The sequence below is a fragment of the Anthonomus grandis genome, chromosome 15, assembly GCF_022605725.1.
Source record: "Anthonomus grandis grandis chromosome 15, icAntGran1.3, whole genome shotgun sequence".
Taxonomy (NCBI): domain Eukaryota; kingdom Metazoa; phylum Arthropoda; class Insecta; order Coleoptera; family Curculionidae; genus Anthonomus; species Anthonomus grandis.
Genome location: NC_065560.1, coordinates 14,817,312 through 14,837,813, shown reverse-complemented (window position 1 = coordinate 14,837,813; position 20,502 = coordinate 14,817,312). Strand labels below are relative to the sequence as shown.

At 31.8% G+C, this 20,502-nt stretch overlaps 1 protein-coding gene across 1 annotated transcript in view; it reads right to left on the bottom strand.

Annotated features, from left to right (window-relative positions):
* LOC126744907 (PTS-dependent dihydroxyacetone kinase 1, dihydroxyacetone-binding subunit DhaK-like) overlaps window positions 1-1,404 on the bottom strand; it is a 51,566-nt gene extending 50,162 nt beyond the window's left edge. Inside the window, exon 1 of the mRNA XM_050452495.1 lies at window positions 1,126-1,404. Coding sequence (XP_050308452.1) covers window positions 1,126-1,330 — 205 coding nt within the window. The 5' untranslated portion in view covers window positions 1,331-1,404. The remainder of the gene's footprint in view (window positions 1-1,125) is intronic.
* Between the last annotated feature and the right edge of the window lie 19,098 nt (window positions 1,405-20,502).

The following is a 20,502-nucleotide window of genomic DNA, read 5'->3' as shown; positions in this document are numbered from 1 at the left end:
TTTATAATTGATTCAATTGAATTTAGGAATTGTTGGAAATTTCCTGATGGAGACCTATATATTGCTAAAACATATACCTACATTTATTTATCATAATCTGTTACTTTAAAACAATTCTTAGTATATATACCTACTCCCCCACCATTAAATGATACTTTAAGAGAAATAAGGAATTTGACTCCTTTTATAACTTGAGGGGTGTTAACCTTTGGTATACTAACAGTGTTAAAGATCTAGGTATACATTTTAATGAGCAACTAAATCTTAATTCACATTCACCAGTATTGTTCTTAAGGCATCAAAAGTTTTGGGCTTTGTGTTGCATAGTTGGACACTCTCTGTTCCTACTGTACTCTGACTCTCTTTTGACCTGTCATTAGTGGTCTCGGTGTTAGAATATGTTTAGATAATGTGGATTCTTTATAGAAAGATTCTTCTATTATAGAAACAAGCCTTTGAATTTTGAAGGTATACAAAATAAAAATCCACAATTGAATGTATTACATAACAAAACTTTCAAAACTTTACATCAAACATATTATTACAGACTTTTTTATATATAACCTTCTAAATGAACAGGTGCTTTGCCCCAAACTCCTAACCAGCATACCATTCAATGTTCTCTCTCATAATCTTAGATTATATAGGCTGTTATTTAAGACTGATCAATGATAGGGTTATTGAATGTTTGGGCATCACTTTAAAAATATTATTAGAGAACTAACTTAGAATAGGTCTAGTTGATGTAAAATTTTAAGATGTTTATTAAAAAATTGATAGTTGTTACAGGATAAATACCTAATTTATGTGTTGGATTCTCAATTATATTTGCTATATTTAAAAATGTATGAAATATTTGTGATTGGTTAAATTAGTGTTTAATAGTGTTCAATTATTTATTTTTATTTTTGTTATATAACTATATATTATTGTTTTTTATAATAGGGCTGAGCCTCTATATTAAATAAATGAATAAATATATATTTTTTTGTTTACTAATGCAATAGGTAAGTTTACCTGGTTTACCAACCAATACTTTTTACCAACAGATATTGTTTACACATCATGGCTATGATTAAAGAAATCCTGACTGAAATTAAAACAATAAAATATCAAAAAATGTACCTTGAATGGAAGCAGTTAACATTCCCGTTCCCACAAACTCAATATGAGACAGGGAGCCGCCTGAAATAATCCGGACCTGGTCAACTTGTTTATAATTTTTTAAGACAATTACATCTCCGAATTCAAAGAGTGCCACTTCTTGATTATAAGCTGCGTAACCGAGTAAAAATGGATCTATTTGGTCTTTGCTAAGATTCTTGTCCATTTTTTTGTTTCTGTAATTTCAGAACGGAAAATTTTGATTTTTTTAAAGATGTCAATTAAGAAAGTAAACAAAACAGACGTCTGCCTATAGTATTGGGCCATCCATGTTCATTGATGTTTTCGAAACATCGATGTTTTCCTATCGATGGTCGATATTTTGACATCGATGTTAAAGGGCCGATATCTGATGACAAACATAAGCCCGTAAAGCATCTATTACACAGGGCGAGATTACTAGCCAGTCGCCGGCGAATTTACTTGCTGCTATAAAAGTCGGCAAATGTAATCGCGGCTGCTAGTAAACTCACGGCTCGCTTTTTCCCAGCGAGTAAAGTTGAACACTGGCTTACTTTTCTCGTTACTCGCTTTCGATATCTCTCTCTGACGAGTGAAAACGCTATGTGTAATTTAAAGCAGGACTAGTATTAGTTGGATAAAATGGCGGATGTAGTTCGTGCAGGAATTGTTGTTGTGAGCCTTTTAATTCGGAAAAACTTCAAGAAAAGTTAAACCAGATAAAAAGAAAAGCAAGACGGGTGTGGGTCAGGAATTGGATTTCAAAACGAGACACATATGCGGCTTCTAATATTTTATTGAAACAATTAAAGGATGAAGATCCTGTGGCGTACAGGAATGTTTTGAGAATGAGCAATGAACAGTTTAATAATTTATTACAACGGTTGACGAAACAATCCGCAAAAAAAAATACAAAAATGAGAATGATGGCGACACCAACTAGTACAAAACTAGCAATAACCCTGCGCTTTTTGGCAACTGGTGATTAGTTTAAATCACTAGAATATTTATTCCGAGTGCCTGAATGTACAATGTCACTGTTTGTACTCGAAGTACGTGCAGCAATTTATCAGGTTCTAAAGCCATATAAGGTAGGCATAACTTATAATCAATTTACTTTTCACACACTGTTTATGAAACAAGTTACTTATTTATGAAAAATATTATTTATTCATTAAGAATTAAAATTGTACCGAAAATATTAAGTATTTATAAATTAAAGTATTTATAAATGCTTGATGAAGAACATTGTGACCATATCCGTTATCTTTGTTATTTTGTGTTTGGGTATGTGTTTGATATATGGTTGAGGCAGGGCTGGGATCACTTGGGGAGGAAAACGATGGAGAAGTTTGCTGTTGAAGGGGTTCTCCGTAGCAAGTATTTATTTGGTTATTGTTTTCTAAACAGATTAGCTTTACACGTGTAATAGAATTCGGGATTTCTTGCTGCAATAAAATAGCCTGATCACTCTTAATATGCCTGAAAATTCGGTCATTATGGGGGACGATACCTTTCCATTAGAACCAACTTAATGAAGCCTACAGTAAGTCACAGCTTAATAATACTGAAAGGATATTCAACTACCGACTCTCTCGAGCAAGACGAGTATCAGAAAATGCATTTGGTATTCTTGTGTGGCGCGTCAGAATATTTTCAAGACCAATTCAATTAAAAGAAGCAACAATTGACGATGTTATACACAACTGGCTGAGAAAAAGCAGCCCCGATACTTATTTTCCTGAAAATGCTGTGGACAGAGAGGATCTGAACACGGGAAATATTACTTTTGGACAATGGAGAAACCACGTGTATAATTTGTCATCGGTTAGTCATTTGGGAAGTAATAATTACAAAAATTCCGCAGAGGAAGTAAGACGCACGTACGCCAAGTATTTTATGGAAGAAAATCCTTTACCGTGGCAATGGAATTAACTTGAATAATATTTTTTTATATTTTTAAGTAAATACATTTTATTATTTTCAAACGTAATTTTGCCCATAACGTATGAGAAAATTAAACTTTATTTGTTATGCACAATTTACTTATGTAAAAATAAAAAATATCTCTAAAATCTACTCACCAAGTTTGAATTACTATGCCTTGTTGACAAAACTTCTGCTAAAAAATGGGCAGCCTCAAACCATGTTAACTTTGCAGTGTAAATGTTTTCTGTTCCACAGCCGCTTTTTTTGCTTCGTTCTATTTTGGCCACGAAACACGTTTTTCATCCATTCCTTTTAGAAGCCCTTTATCATTTAATTGTTCACACATAATACGTCTTTCAGTTTAATATTTAGATAATCTTTGTGTTTAATATTCCATAATACTGGAAATTGTTCATAAATTTTTAAAAACTCAACTTATAATTTGATTACTATTCCATTTAACAGACATTTTAAATTTTCGAATGAAAAATACAAAACAAACAACTTCCAAAAATTCAATACCCTGTGAGTAAAGCGATTTAACTAGCCCTGTGTAGTTTGCGCTCGCTGAGCGTGTTCTAACTCGCTCACTCGCTTTAAATTTTACTCGCGGGTGGCTAGTAATCTCGCCCTGTGTAATAGATGCTTAAGCCGATTTTCAGCGTTGAATTGGTAATTGGTATGAGTCGCGGTTACTCTTTTGGTTGACTTTGACATTGTAGTGTGAACATTGAACATTGAACTTTGACAGGTAAGTGTGACGTATTGTTACCCCACACCCCACTACTTAACACTCGCTGAAATGAACACTAACTTTAACAGTCGCTGAAATGAATTGGTTATTATTAATAATAACTTATTAAGAATCAAAGAGTTTGTTTTTTCTTTTCTGTTTAATTAAACAATTAAGTCGAATTTTTTGATTTTCTAGAGCCTTAGCCGGTCTTTTCGAATAAACTATTGTGTTTTATAAACTATTGGATCTAAAATAAATTATGTATAGCCTGAAAATGTGCTAAATTCAGTAAATCTTCCTCACGCAGTTTGTATTTCTGAAACCTGGTGTAATTCAAATAAATCTTAAACTTTTTATGTAGATATAAATTTACTTTGTATTGAAGGCTATTTTTTAGCCTCTTACTTTTCACGGTTTGATATGAGAGTTTCACGCTGGGGGAGTTGCAATTTATATTCGCAAGAATCTCAGTTTTAATGAATGTGAAGTTTCCTTAGATTATGTAGTAAAGACTATTGAACTTACGTTTTGTAATTTTAAAATTAATAATGAGATATATCTTATTGGTTGTATATATTATCAGGATGACTCAATAATACACGGATGTGCTTTTAAGACTCGTTTATTAATACTAAAAACTCAATATATTTTCTCAGCCTGTTTCCAAACAAAGTCATAACACTAAAAGTCTTTCATCAGCACATCGATACGATTCCATGAAACCCATCTTAAGTACCGAAATTAATAACCAGCCTAGCTTTCAATAAATATCGGGTTACCACTTGAGGAGTGGTGAGTCGGTATCGGGCCATATTTTACTTTGCCTGACAGTCGGCCATCCTACATTTTTTTCGTCCCGAAACAACCTTTTCTCCAAGTTGACCAACCATCCTGTATCTCAACTCATCAGAAACCTGCCGACAATAAAACTATCGTTACACCGAATCAAAGACAATATAATTTATTCGGGCCAGAATTCTAATCCACATTAATTTATACCAATATTCATTTGACATATGTAGAATACAACATTGTCAATCTCTTTTCCAAATCATTTCCAGTACCTACTTTTGTAACTAGAAAATGCGACAACATTTTCTCAAACAGGGTTCTCTAACTCATACTTAGAGCAATCCCACCAGCTTTATCCAAAACCAGGATCTACCACTTAGTGTGCTATACCATGCTTTAACCATCAAGAATAACTCAACTTCATTTAAAGCAAGAATCAACACTAAGATACTTTACACAACCTTATTAACACTCTTCATGTTACAGCTTTGGCTAACACATAGCCCCTCTCAGTATAACAGAATACAGTTATACTACTTCACCTTTTCGCATGAACAGAATACAGTCATGCCTTTGATAGCCTTAATGTCGATCAGAATTCTGAGCGATTTTATTTTTATATACACTCCAGTATACTTTTATTTAAATTACACATCAAAATAAAAAGGAAATATCAAGAACAGCCAACTGGGATTCTCAGAACCTCTTAATCAATTTACTCAATATAGGCAATAATCATTCATCCACACCACAGAAACAAAATAATGTTAAAATAAGAATCTGTAACTTCTTATTTCCAAACCTGTGGATATTACTTTAATTACTTTATAACCTTAAGTTTTCTTCGACAAAATCGGGGTGGTCACCGCAAACCTTTAACCATAGTAGCTACATCTAAAATAACATTTCTTAATTTACAGGCCTTAAACATTAACTTTTCAACAGACAAACATTATATTTACCATGTTTAATATAGGTACCATGTAGTACATCACACAATACTTAATATGCCACTATCCTTAATATATTATTTTATATATTTTTTTTAGTACATTTTAAGTTTCTATCATCAAATGGCAAATCGTTATCACTATTTAATACTACCCAAGGTTTAATTTTATCTATTGATACAACGCTAATACAAGCCAAGCCCGCTTTTTATCCCTTAAATCTTCTACTACATAGCGATCATTTGGCAACACCGCCTTTATTTTAAAAGGTCCTTTAAATATTGGTTGCAACTTTTTACTGCGGCCCGTAGCTACATCACTAGTGATTTTTACCATTACCAGATCTGCCTCTTTGTATACCTTGGGACGGAACCTTTTAATATCAAATTTCACTTTCTGTTTTCGCTGAGCCTCTGTTATTCTCTCTTCCGCTCTCTCACGCAGTTCTTTTAAATCGGTTTTCGGTATGTCTGTCGCAATTTCTTGCACTATTTTTGCATCAGCAGGACAATTGGGAGTTATTCCCATTAACAACTCATACGGGGTCTGTCCTGTAGTTTTGTGCACTGAAGTATTAAGACTTAATTGGATCAATGGTATATGTTTATCCCAAGAACACTCGTCTTTGTCATTGGCACTTAGACACCTTAAAGAGTCGAGTATCGTCCCATTAAATCTTTCGCACTGGCCTGTTTGCTCGGGGGAGTGCAGACAGCATTTAAAACATGTTTAATGCCCATAGAATTGCAGAAATTATTCATTGTTTTTGATGTAAAACAAGAACCTCTGTCAGATATAATCCTTTTAGGGACACCAAAAAGATAGATAAAATGTTCAAGTGCCTTGATTACGTATTTTATTTCAGTAGATCGCACCGCTTCTAAGAATACAAACTTGGTAAATCTGCCAACAATTACCAATAAATAAGCTTTTCCGCTTTTAGTTTTTATAAAGGGCCCTAAATGGTCAATATGAATGGTTTCAAATGGCACATTGGATTTCGGAATTGGATGTAAATAACCAGGTTGAAGGCCTTTGCCGCCTTTCATATACAAGCAATTTAAACAGGCTTTGATATATTTTGTAACAAACCTATTCATTTGAGCAAACCAATAATTCATTCGAATTCGTTTAAGGGTTTTCTCTAAGCCTAAGTGTCCACAGTCGTCATGATTTAATTTGCATATTAACCATCGGGAGGCCCTAGGTACAACCCATTTTAATTGTTTATCTACTTTTCGATATAATACCTTACTTTTAATTTCAAAGTTTTCATAATAATTTTTGTTCTCTGGTCTTTTTTCTGAACATAAAATTTCAATTATTCGTACAATGTCATCATCTTGTTGTTGCACTGCTTTTACCCACTCTTCTTCCGTCAAATTAACTATGGCATTTATATTATAATTTTCTTCACCAGTATCACGGCTTAAACAGTCGACATGTTTCATTTGATGACCAGGTCTGTAATATATCTCAAACGTATACTCTTGCAGTTCCAGCCACCATCTTGCTATTCGCGGCAGTAGATCTCGCTTCGTGCTGCAAGCTCGTACTGCAGAACAGTCGGTGTATACCTTAAACTCCTTTCCTAATAGATATACTCGAAAATGTCTTAGCCCAAAAACAACTGCCATGGTTTCAAGTTCATACGAGTGATATTTACTTTGCTCAAAAGTGCACCGTTTACTATAATTTGCCACTGGGTGAGGACCATCTGGATGTACTTGAATTAAAATGGCTGCCACAGCAGTGCTGCTAGCATCAGTGTGTACTTCTATGTCTAGATCCGGATCGTATATTTTTAAGACTGGCCTTGACATTAAAATTTCTTTCACCTGTACTATTGCCTGTGTTTGTAGGGAAGTCCAAACCCAATTTACATTTTTTCGTAAAAGTTTTGTTAATGGACTTGTAATTTGGGCATAGTTTTTAACAAATTTTCTGAAATATCCAGATAATCCTAAAAATCGTTGTAACTGTTTTTTATTCTTAGGTTCATGTAAATTAATTAAAGCTTGTATTTTTTTTTTTTAGCACTCCTTCATGAGATATTTCCCTTCCCAGATAATTAAGCTTCTCCATAAAGAATTTGCACTTTCTCAGTTGTAAGGTAAGATTATATTTTCTAAATAAACTAAGAACTTTTCTTAATTGTTCCAAAGAATGTTCGTAGCTTTCTGCAGGCACTATGACGTCATCAATGTATCCAAATGCCGTTCCAGGTGGTAGTTCTTGTAGAATTTTATTAATCATTTTTTGAAACAGAAAAGGCGCATTACACAGGCCAAAACTCATGCGTAAAAATTCAAATTTTCCATCCCGAGTAATAAATGCGGTTTTTTCTATAGAATCATTGGCCATCGGAATTTGGTAGTAACCAGAAAACAAATCCAATGTGTTGAAGATGGAGAATCGCCTTAGTTTGTCTATTTGGTCATCTATGAGTGGAAGGGGAAACTTTATTTTATTCGTTATACTGTTTAATTTCCTGTAGTCGATACACATACGCAACGATCCATCAGGCTTAGGAATTAGTACTACCGGGCTCGCATAAGGGGAGTTAGACTCTCGAATGATGTTGTGTTCTAGAAGCTCATCCAAAATAACTTTTAATTTTTGTTTTCTATCCTCTGACAGTCTGTAAGGGTTGAATACCACCGGTTCATCTGACGTCAATTGAATTTGCATTTCGGTGCAATTTACCTTGCCAATTTCAGAGAGATTTAAAGCTATACAATCCCTATATTCCTCAAGCAAATTCATTATTCTTTTTTGATGACCACCACATGACACAAGCTGTTTTTGTATATCAGAGCAAACATTGACACAATAAACATCACTCCCGGTATGAAATAATTTGATTTCGGATCCAATCTTGGTAAAACCAATATTTTGTCGACGCAGTACACTGTTGCCAATTAAAATTTGTGCAGGGCAATATCTATCCGGAACAACCAACATTTGTTCTAAAATTTCTACATTATCTATGACTAATAAGCTATCGACAACCTTTTTAGTTTCTATTATTTCACCTGCTACACTTTTAATAAAATATTTACTACTATCTCGAACTAACAAATCGCATTTTGTTGCAACTGAGTTTCGAATTAACGAGCATTCACTTCCTGTGTCAACAAGTCCGTTAATTTCATTTAAATTAATAAACACTTTTTTATAAAACAAATTATTTGCATGTCTATCTATAAAATTAACATTTTTTTTTCTCCAACAATCTTTTTCAATATGACCTCGTTTGCCACAAATATTGCACTCATTACTTACACCTGGTTTGACTATATTAGATCTTACATTATAGTAACTAGGTTTCTTACTATTAATTTTCGCAAAACGATTTTTTGGACAATTTATTTTTTTTATGTCCACTTTCATTACAATTAAAACATAGTATTTTTGAACCACCAGATCGTTGTTTAAGAGTGCTTTTATTATCTGGTTCTTTTGATGCATAATCGTTACCGCGTAAAAATGTCAATAACTGATCTAAACACTTATAATTATTCCTAAAAGCTAATTGTCTAATAACTGGGTTAACTATACCACTAGCTATAATATTAACTTTGTCACATTCCGGAATGTCCCATGAAAGTTTATTTATTAATAATAATTTTTGTTCAAAAAATTCTATTAAGTTCTTGCTATCAGAACTTACAAATGTTGCTGCATTTTTAAATACTACTCCTATGCTTTGCGGATCAATAACGTACACTTCACGAAAACGTTTTTTTTAAATCGTTAAAAGATATTCCGGCAAAACTAGAGTTTAAAAACCAATCACGAGCACGCCCACTTAAACTATTTGTTACGTTTCTCATTAAAGTAACATCGTCCCAACGACAAAAATATGCTTTTTGTTCGAAAAGTCTAAGCCATTTATTGGCGGAAATGTTTTTATGGGCCGGATCAAATGGTGGAATTTCTTCCCAGGTAAAAGAATTCTGTTCATCGCTTACCTTATTGGTTTGTTTTTCTTTTAATGCTTTCACTTCATTTACCAAAACCTTTATTTGATCCTGTAGGGACAAGCTCTCCACCACTTCGACAACTTCCACAGATTGATTTTATGAAGGCAATGGAGGTGTGTAACTCCTTTCCAACATCGTGGCTGAACTTCACAATCACTACACCACAACAATAAAAATCTTTTGGTTAGTACTTATGCACACCACTCACACACAAGAGCGTCCCGACGTCGACGTCACGAACAAATTAAATTTTTAAACGCTTTTCAGTCTTATTTCAAAATTTTAAAAATAAAATTCAAATCCCGTCTTCTGACTTTATCAGGATGACTCAATAATACACGGATGTGCTTTTAAGACTCGTTTATTAATACTAAAAACTCAATATATTTTCTCAGCCTGTTTCCAAACAAAGTCATAACACTAAAAGTCTTTCATCAGCACATCGATACGATTCCATGAAACCCATCTTAAGTACCGAAATTAATAACCAGCCTAGCTTTCAATAAATATCGGGTTACCACTTGAGGAGTGGTGAGTCGGTGTCGGGCCATATTTTACTTTGCCTGACAATATCAATCACCCTCTAAAGTATTAATAATTATGTAATATTTTGGAGGGATTATTAAATGAAGTTATTAAGCCCACCACTTTGGCTATTAAAAATATTTTGGATAGTAAAAATTTCTTGAAAATTTTAAATGTTATCTCGAGTTTTGGGTTGCATAAAACTATTATTGAACATACAAGAATTATAGAGAATCAATAATTGACATCTATTATTGACAATATATTTACATCTGTTAATAACGATAACATTTGCGCTCGCGTTGTACCCTGTGGTTTTTCTGATCACTTCATGCAACTTATTTTAGTACCCTCACTATCATCTTTTTATGAAAAAAAGGTTTTTTTATACGGAAATATAATATTAAAAAAAGTTTTATTCTATGGTCTCAAATATAAATTGGAATTCAATTTTTTGTAATGGATCCTCCTTAGATTATGAGTTTGACAGTTTTTTTAACACTTTTCAGTTTGCTGTATAGAAAGAAAGAAAGAAAATGTGCTATATTACGTAAGACAACAAAATCTTGTGTACAAGTATCCTAAAAACTAAAAAATTCGAAATTCACTTTAAATTTCAAATTTCAAACAAACATAACATCTTAAACACTTTACCATCAAATTTACACACATTACCAAAATTAATTATAACAAAACAGATTGAAAAAAAAAGCATCTCTTTAATAAATTTGATTAAAAAATAAGTAAAGCTGTCAATAAAACAGAATTTAAAGGAAGTAAATTAAATTATTTAATAGGAAACAAAACTAAAACGCTAAAATGATGTCAGAGCACAGGTCAAAAGGTATCATTAAAAAAATCGTCAAGGCTGTAATATACCCTGGATAATAAAAGTGATTTTAATTTCTTTTTGAATTTCTTAACTTCTAAAATTTGTCTGATACATAGAGGAACATGGTTGTAAATTTTTTTGCTAAGGTATATAAATGAGTTCTTGGTGAGGGAGGATGTAGGGATTGGTAAGGGAAAATCGTTAACCTGGCGAGTCATATGACCAGTGTTAGAGGGAGGTTAAGGACATTTATGAATAAGGGTAGCTGTTTCTAAGATAAAAAGAGAAAAAAGAGTTAGGATTTTTTGAGATATAAAGAGAGGTTTACAAGAATCTCTTAACCCAGCGGAACATAGGTATCTAACTGCCTTTTTTTGAATGACAAAAATTATGTTTAATAATCCCTTGTTCCTTAAACCCCAAAAAGGCAAGCCATAACGAAGATGGGACTCAATAGGAGAAAAGTACACTGAACGTGCAACTACCCCTCCCAGCTCATGCTCCGCCATTCTTACTGCAAAGCATCCAGAGGATAATTTTGATGCAAGATTTAGGATATGATCTTCGAAGCGAAGGCGACCATCAATGGTAATACCAAGGAACTTACAGCTTTCTTTGTTTTGCAAGGGGAAGTTTCCACTAAACATAAGGCCCTGAACGTCACACTTAAATCCCATAATAAAGGTTTTGCCCACATTAAATACAAGCCTGTTTGCAGCACACCACTCCGATAAAATCTTAAGATCCTTAAAAACCTGGGCTCTAACACTATCAGAATCTCTATGATTACATAAAATTATATGATTCGTTTCCTCTGGAAAGGTGCTATCCTAAAAGTCCAACCACCCGCACGCCGTGGATGACAGAACATTTGCTTAATGAAGGTCAATTTTTAAGAGATTTGTTTAAGAGCTATAAAAATAACAGACATAATGAAAATATTTTTAAGAAATATAATATATTAAAAAACCAACAATTTTCAAAAACCAAAATAGCCAAACGTAACTATTATAATGAACTTTTTGCTAAATCTAATAATATCTCGAAGACAGCATGGCAAGTGATTAAGAATAATACCAACAATTCGGAATATTCCAAATAACCGGAATATTTTATTAACGAAAACAGTTCTAATTTAAGCGATATGCAGGAAGCCACTAAACTTTTTAACCATTTTTTTTTAAGTCTGTAAACAAAATTATAAATAATAGGAATTTAGCTTAAAACGTTAAATAATAAAATAATTTTAAATTCATTATTTTTATGTTCGTATGATGAAACTGAAATACATGAAATTATCTAAAATGTCACTAACAAACACTCGGCTGGTGATGATAGAATTCCCTGCTCTCTTATCAAACAAGCTCTTGAATTTTTGGTGACACCGATTACATATCTTGTTAATCTGTCATTTCAGGAGCAGTAATTTCCATCGGCTCTAGAGAACTCTCTTGTTTTCCCTGTCCATAAAGGAGGTGATAAGCATTTGATATACAATTATCGAGGAATTTCACTCTTAACGGTGTTTTCGAAACTTTTTAAAAAGTGTTTCTCTAAACGTTTGGAGTGTTTTCTACTCAAAGACATTTTTTTTAGTAAATACCAATTTGGTTTCAGGACGGGTCGCTCCACACAAGATGCAATTTTGTCCCTATACCAAAGAAAATAATAGTAAACTATAGAAAATCCATCCCGTGTAAATTTTTTGACCACCTAAAAGGATCCCCGCTTTTCGAGCGAGGATCCATCGGTGAAATTACGCGTTGAAACCTGGCCGATTGCTTGGCTGTGTTGCAAAATTTAATTTGGCGGCTGCGACTCGGCTGAGCAACACAATATTATTTTTGTTATTCGCTCTTGTAACGGACGTATCGATCCAGGTTATCAACACCGGCAAAGCTTTCCGTCGATTTTTGACAAAACTTATTATTTACAAATAATTCTGTTATTTTTTTTTAAATTTTGTCACTGGTTCTATAATACATAATGTCGGGCAATGTATGCCAATATTATGACTGTAGGCGAACTAGAAGAGAGAATCCTACGTTAAAGATGTTCAAATTTCCTTATAAAAATCCCAGTATTTGCGAACGTTGGATTTTAAATTGCGGTAAGTCCTAGAGTTCTATAAACATACTCAACCTTAACAGTGCCTAAGTAAGTAAGTACAGGGTGTTCCATTTAAGAGGAAAAACGGCATATTTTTTGACTTTCCCGGTATATTTAAAAAAATTGAAGATAGCCAATCGACGTATTTTAACTCGGAGAATTTGAAAATCGTAATAAGAAAACAATTCCATAAAAAACAAAAAAGACTGACGACATTGTTTTCTTATAACGATTTTCAAATTCTTCGAGTTAAAATACGTCGATTGGCTATCTTCAATTTTGTAAATATACGGAAAAAGTAAAAAATATGCCGTTTTTCCTCTTAAATGGAACACCTTGTACCTAAAGTTCGTTTCATGGGTCTTTAACTGTGGCTCCTAGAAGAGCCAGGTATAAATACATGTATTTTTACACAAAGTTACAGCTGAATACCTGTGAAATAAACATCACCTACAATCTATATCTATCTCAATTTTTAATTGGGAACTATTTGGCAATGAAAATTACAGTTAACCAAAAACTATAATTTTCTAACTTTTATTAGGTAAATGAAAAATGTGTAAGGTGGTAAAACTGAAGAGGTGATTATCAAAGTTAATTTTTGAATACTGAAAATTAAATTTAAAGAATAAAAATATATAATACCGGTTTAAATAGTCAAATTCCAAAACAATAATTACTTTGAGATAAAACCTTAAAAATAGTACCATAACAAATAATAATAATTATTTATTAGAGTAAAATAGGCGTTTTAAAATTACTGCCTTCGCTAAAGCTCGTGTAGTAAACTTCATCATTTTACTCCCTATTAATAATTTTACTGCCTCATCTGTAAAAGTCAATAAAGTGAACTTTTTGAGTGAAGGCGAAAAATATATTATTTTATTTTATTATACTGAATCTTCTAATCTTGACCAACTTTAAACTATACAAACTCAAAAATTAGAAAGATAAATTGTAACCTAAAATTGTAAAGTGAATCGTCAAATTTAGATCATCAGGTTGACAAAAAATATAAGTTACGCTTTTCTTTTTAAATAGGTAGGTATTATTTGATACCGATTTTAGGGAAGTTTGAGGATAGGATCGTTGATATAAATATTTTTTATAGAATTTCTCTTTTGCGCGCCATCGTTTTTTTGTGCTTATGCAGTTTTGTATACTTAGTGTTGCCATTGCTAAGTAGGACACAGGAAATCCCATGTTATTTTTTATAGGGATTCGCTTTCCTCTTTAACTTAGAGAAAAAAGTATTAAAATTTATTAAAGAGCACTAAAATCTACAGCCTAATAGCACAGCAATAAAATAGCACGTCACGCACAGACATTTTTTACTTATTTAAATAGCTTAAATCTCTACCACTTGTTACTTTGATAGTCAAAATACCTTTGACATATATATCAATTCACGCCGATTCTGTGAGCTTTATTAAGCTTTATAGCCAAAAATCTATATAAAAAATTATCTTTTTTTATTGCAATGTATTTACAGGTAACAACCAATATTTTTTTTATCTTGACTAGTGGACCGTCAAATAAGTTTGTCATTTTATACATGACTACTGTATTGGCAATAAATACAGTAGTCATTTGGCTTTTTACTTTGAGCAGTACCTGTAAGTACAGCGTGACAAAAAACTTATCAAGATTTTTGAACAAAACCTCTAAACAGACTAATTAAAAAAAATAAAAGTTATTTTGTTGGTAGAAGATTTTATTATTCTTTAATTAACTCAAATATTTTTTCTCTCTACAAGGAGAGTCAATATTTTCCTAGGTCCCTCTTGGCGATGCAACACCCGACATAAAAATTAATCATCAAACGGTATTTTAATTATTTACCGATTTCAGGAAACGCAACGTTACTTGGTATGGATCTGGAAATCCTGAAAAATAAACACTTGTGTGAGAGACATTTTACGGACAGTGCTTTTCGAACGGAAAAACGGCGTTATTTAAAAACAAATGCAATACCCTACATATATTTCCCAACAGATGAACATTTAAAAGTACTATCACCAGAAAGGGGAAAAAACGGGCTTTACCTACAGACAGTCCGACAACCAACGAAAATGTAACGAAAAAATTACATTTAAACGAAGGCGATCATAATACAAAAAAACTAGAGGAAATAATTAAACTTCCAAATCATACAATGACGCCAAGAAAATTAATGTTAAAAAAACAAATAAAAATTCTCGGAAGTAAATTAAAAAAAAATAAATTCCGTATGCGACTTTTACACTTAAAACAAAAAAATAATAAATCTTTAATTTCAAAAGTAATGCCGTTGTTAACATTTCTATCAGTAGTACCAAAAACATTTATTTTGATGCAATTAAATGGACAGTCTAGAAAAAAATGGAACAACAGGGAAAAAGAAGTGTCTGTGTCAATTTTTTATAAATCTCCTGCGGCATATATGTTTTTGAGGCGTAAAGGTTTTATTTTACCGTCCGTTTCAACAATACGAAGATGGATGAGCGAAAATTTATTTAAAACAGATATTGACAACGGTTTAAAGTTTCATATTAAAAAAAATGTGAGGGTATGACCAAAAATGAAAAAAAATGTGTGTTAGCCTTTGACGAGGTTAGCATTAAAAAACTAATTGAATACAACAAAAAACTCGATCTTATTGAAGGATTTGAAGATTTAGGTGTCTTAGGGCGTTCCTCAAAAAAAGCAACACATGCTCTCGTATTTTCGATTAAAGGCCTATATAAGAATTGGAAACTTCCGATATCCTATTATTTTTCAAGCCAAAGTGTTAAAAGCGAGAAACTTTCAGATTTAATTAGACATAATTTGAAAAGTATTATGGATATAGGATTTATTCCGAAGGCAATGGTTTGTGACCAAGGATCCAATAACAGGGCGGCACTTACTCTTTTGGGCGTAACTAAAAGTAAACCATTTTTTTATACAAATAATAATAAAATATTTGCCTTATACGATGTACCCCATTTATATAAAAGTGTGAGGAATAATCTCTTAACAGGCATGTTTAAAATTTCTGACAAAATTATTAACTTTAATATTATTAGGAAAACTTATCTAATTGACAAATCGTCATCAACAGCAAAAGCCCTTCCAAAGATTTCGGATAAACATTTAAATCCCAATACTTTTGAAAAGATGTCCTGCAAGTTAGCTCTTCACATATTTTCAAGAAGCATGGCGGCGGCGATAAATACTTGTGCACAAAACAAACAAATCAATGAAAAGGAAGGAACTGACACTGCAGAATTTATTTTATTTATGAATGATCTTTTTGATGCTCTAAATAGTGAACGTCTATATGATAAAAATCCGTTTAGTTGTGGCCTTAGCGATAAACATACAAAAGTTATTGAAATCTTGAATAAGGGTAGATACATATTTAGTAATTTAATCAAACTTTCTAAGGCTCGTAAAAATAAAAAATCTAAAAAAAAAATGTAAAACAAAATTCTGAAACTTTAATTGAGTCAGTGCCGCCATGCTTTAATGGTATAATCCAAAAAATAAATTGTATTATTGGATTGTTTGAGGACGAAAAGAAAGATGGAAATAAATTTATTTTAACGAAAAGGTTAAATCAAGATTTTATTGAAAATCTCTTCTCAATTTTACGTCAGCGAGGTGGATGGAATTTAAATCCGTCGGCCAAAGCATTCCGTTTGGCTTTTCGTATTCAAAGTATCACTAGCCTTTTAAATCCGTCAAAATCTGCAAACTGTCAAGAAGATTCAGATCAATCAATCTTAATAGGATCTGAAAATAACTTAGTAGTTGATACTAAGCTCGTTGAATCTGGTGACGTTGAAGAAAATGGGAATGAAATAAAAGTGAAAGAAAAAATGTTTAAATCAAAAGTTTCCAGTAATATAAACTTAGATTTATTTAGAAATGATCAACACTTATCTACGTTGGAAGAAGGCGCAACTGAATATTATACAGGATATTTACTAAAAAAACTTCAAGATAAATTCCACTGTTCAGAGTGTAGTTTTAAATTCCAGAATAAAGATCTAATTACCCACCAATCGGATCCCAAAAAAAACTTTTTATTGAACAAAAATTATGGAGAGGAAAGACTTTTTCTAATTGTGCCATCCGAAGAAATTTCGGGCTTAGTCCAAAAGATGTTTATTTTGTCCAAAAAATATTTTATTGAATATAAAGCGCAAGATTGTTTGAGTCTCAAAATAAAGAACAAAATTATTGCTCAAAAAGAGATTTCTACTTGGCTAGGAAGTAAGGACGATTCTTGTTACTCACACAAACTTTTTTTAGTGCATCATTTGGTTATCACTAATATATTTAAATTTTGCAAATGGGACGAGCCTTTAAAAAAGGACACAAACGAAAACTAAAAAATGTGAAAAATAAGTAGTTTTTCGTACTATTTGTTATTATCAAGCTCTCTTCATTATACAGGGTGTCCCACGAACTGACGCGATCGATATATCGAAAACAATTTTTTCAGTTGGTAACATGATAAGGCTAATGGAGACATATGACTAAAATATGTTCATGATGATGGCATTTCCGGTTATACCATAAGTTGTTGCTAACTTCCTTATTTTAAAAGGCACGCTCTACACTTCATTTAATTTTTTGATTCTACGTTAAATTTGATCTATGAAAAACATTCATGAATGAATGTTTTTTACTATTGAAGGATATTTCCAAAGTTTGTGTTCTCAAGACGCATGCCAATTAGCCAAAAAATATTTAAAAAATATTCGTATTTGATTAAGAATGTTATTGCGCCTGTTAAAAATTTGACTCCAATGTATTTCAACACCCTGTACCAAATTTGGTACACTTATGTTTTAGGTGGTCCTGAACAATATTCCAGTACCATTTTTCAAAAATAAATATCGCTAATACTACTTCTCGATTTTTTGCACTTCAAACTTGAATACAGTAGGCCATGACTTGCTTTCTCTAAATATCGAACTTGGCTCATAAGTGCCTACTCATAAGACTACGTTCATCTAGGGACACGCTGTATTAAAAATGTGCATATTTTATTTGCAATTTTTTGTCAACCGCTCATTTTTTTAACTAGTTTGTGGATTTTTTAGGGAGAAAATTAGGAAAACAATACCCATTAATTGCACCAAAATTTATGTTTTTTTTAATCTGAGACACTTTGTATTCTCATATTTATGAAAAATCCTACAATTTGAGTTTAAACACTTAACTGTATAAATTATATAGCTGTAAATTAAAATAATTCGTATTTCTATTGTATTAGATTATATATACAGGGTGTACAGGTATATTAGATTATATAGATTATATGTATGTGATGTACATATAAGTATAAGTATTAGAATAATTTTCTTTTTTTCGTCTAAAAGTGTTAATTATTTGCGGATCCAAGATTTTAGTAATAAATGTTATAAAAATGTGAATATGTACTACCTACATGTATATAAAAATCCAATTTTAGAATAACTTAAGCAGGAAGTATAATATACATATACTTAGTACATATACATATATTATGTAAGTACATACCTATATTATTAAAATTAGAATTTTTAAAATTTTTGTTATAAAATATAGGCAATTATGCACTAAAATTCAACCCGGCATTTTGTCCTGTTTAATTAGCTTTAAACCATAACTTTAAGTTTTTTCATAAAAATAATATAGGTACTAGTAATGTTTCTTTGATTTTGTTATTTAAAATGTTTGTGAGAATTATTTTCTATTAAAACATATTAAAACATATTCCTCCACTTTGTTCCTAATTAACTTCAAATGTCAACTTTAAAGATTAAGGCCTTATCAATAATAATTCTGCGATGCGGTACAAAGCCAAATCAATGCAAAAAATGCCAAAAATTAAGTCTTTATAGATTTGGAATCGTTTTATTTTTCTAGACAGGTGCATTTTTTTTTAAATTTTAGAATTTGAAATAGTAATGGAGAAATTTTAATTTTAATGCGAACAAAACCAAAATGATGACTCAACAATTTTTCGCGATTTTTACAAATTTTTTCAATGCAATAATATGGTAGGTGTAATATTTTATGTAGTTTTACAGAGGCAAATAATGCAGGCGACAAAACCTCACTATATATTAAGGTCCAAGCAATTTTATCTCAGTCTATCTAAATAAATAAGGCAAAAAACATAGTCACAAGTTTCTAATAATAAGTTAAATCAATATGTTAAGAATAAACTAAAAATTAATTAAAACATCCATTTTCCCAAAACTTAATTTTTGCGAATACCTCGTTCTGCCTTTATACGGCGCGGCGCGGCGCGAGAGTATTATTCACAACAGATAAAATTTAAAATGTTATCAGTAATGGCAACGTCGCTTCGTTTCTTACACGTTTAGCGCATAAAATATTATTATTTAAGGAAGCATTGATGTCTCCTTATCGGTTCACAGCTTGCCATTTACGTGGGTTATCTATTCGTTAGTATAATTATCTTTGCTGATATAAAAGAAAAGATAACACAACTTTATTAATTTTCTGTGCATCAACGTATAGATTGGGTCGAACGACAAATAATAAATCATAAAATTAAAATGTCATTTTAAAAGTGAGATTGTAACATGAACTTGCCTTTAAACAAAGAAAGTAATTTTCTGGTCTCTGACTGCACTGCATCACACTCAATACAAATTAATTGTTTGTCATTATACCAAAATGTATAGTTTCCCAATAATTATTACAAAAAAACTCAATCACACATAAACAAAGAAGACAAGATCAAATAATCGTTAAAAATTAGGCGCTGTGCCCTGAAATCGACAAATTAGTATGTTATGCATATACATAGGGTCATGCTAAATCGTATATTAATTTCTCAAAAATTTAGGTAACAACCATTTTTAAATGAAATATGTACAATTTTAATGAAAGGCTAGGGAGGCATTGTTGCTCTCATAAAAAAATATAAAATGCTTAGATTTAGATATTATTGCGTAAAGAAAAATTGTTATTGAGAATTACGTCTATTTCGGACAATTTTTCAAAAAAGAAAAGTAAATATTATGTCTGGCAACTTAGCAGAATATCCGGGATTCTAGGCACATACCGATAAGGCGTATACCCAACGGGCTTTATACTTATGGGCTTTTTCACGTCATGAAAGGAAATAACCAACGTATGTTTTACATGTCGAATCTCGGATACGTAGTATTCCGCAGACATTTTTACGGCGTTAAAGGCATCACGTCAGTTAATAATTATGATCTAAGGTGTATACGCGGCTTTAATATGTCACATGACGGCGTTCAATGTATCGTCAAACTCTCAAGAAAATAACATTTTGGCAGCCACTGATTTTTCAATTTGATTCATATTACGTAGTGACCTTTGAACCCGCATGATAAGAGCGAAGGCGACTATACATATTTTAAATAATAAATTAATGCCAATCCTAAAAAAGTTACGCAATTTAAAAAAAACTCAAAATGTTGCTGGTGGCGCCCTATGACATAATTTAAAACAAGATTAATTTTAAGATTTGTCATATAAAAAGAAAACCATATCCCAAAT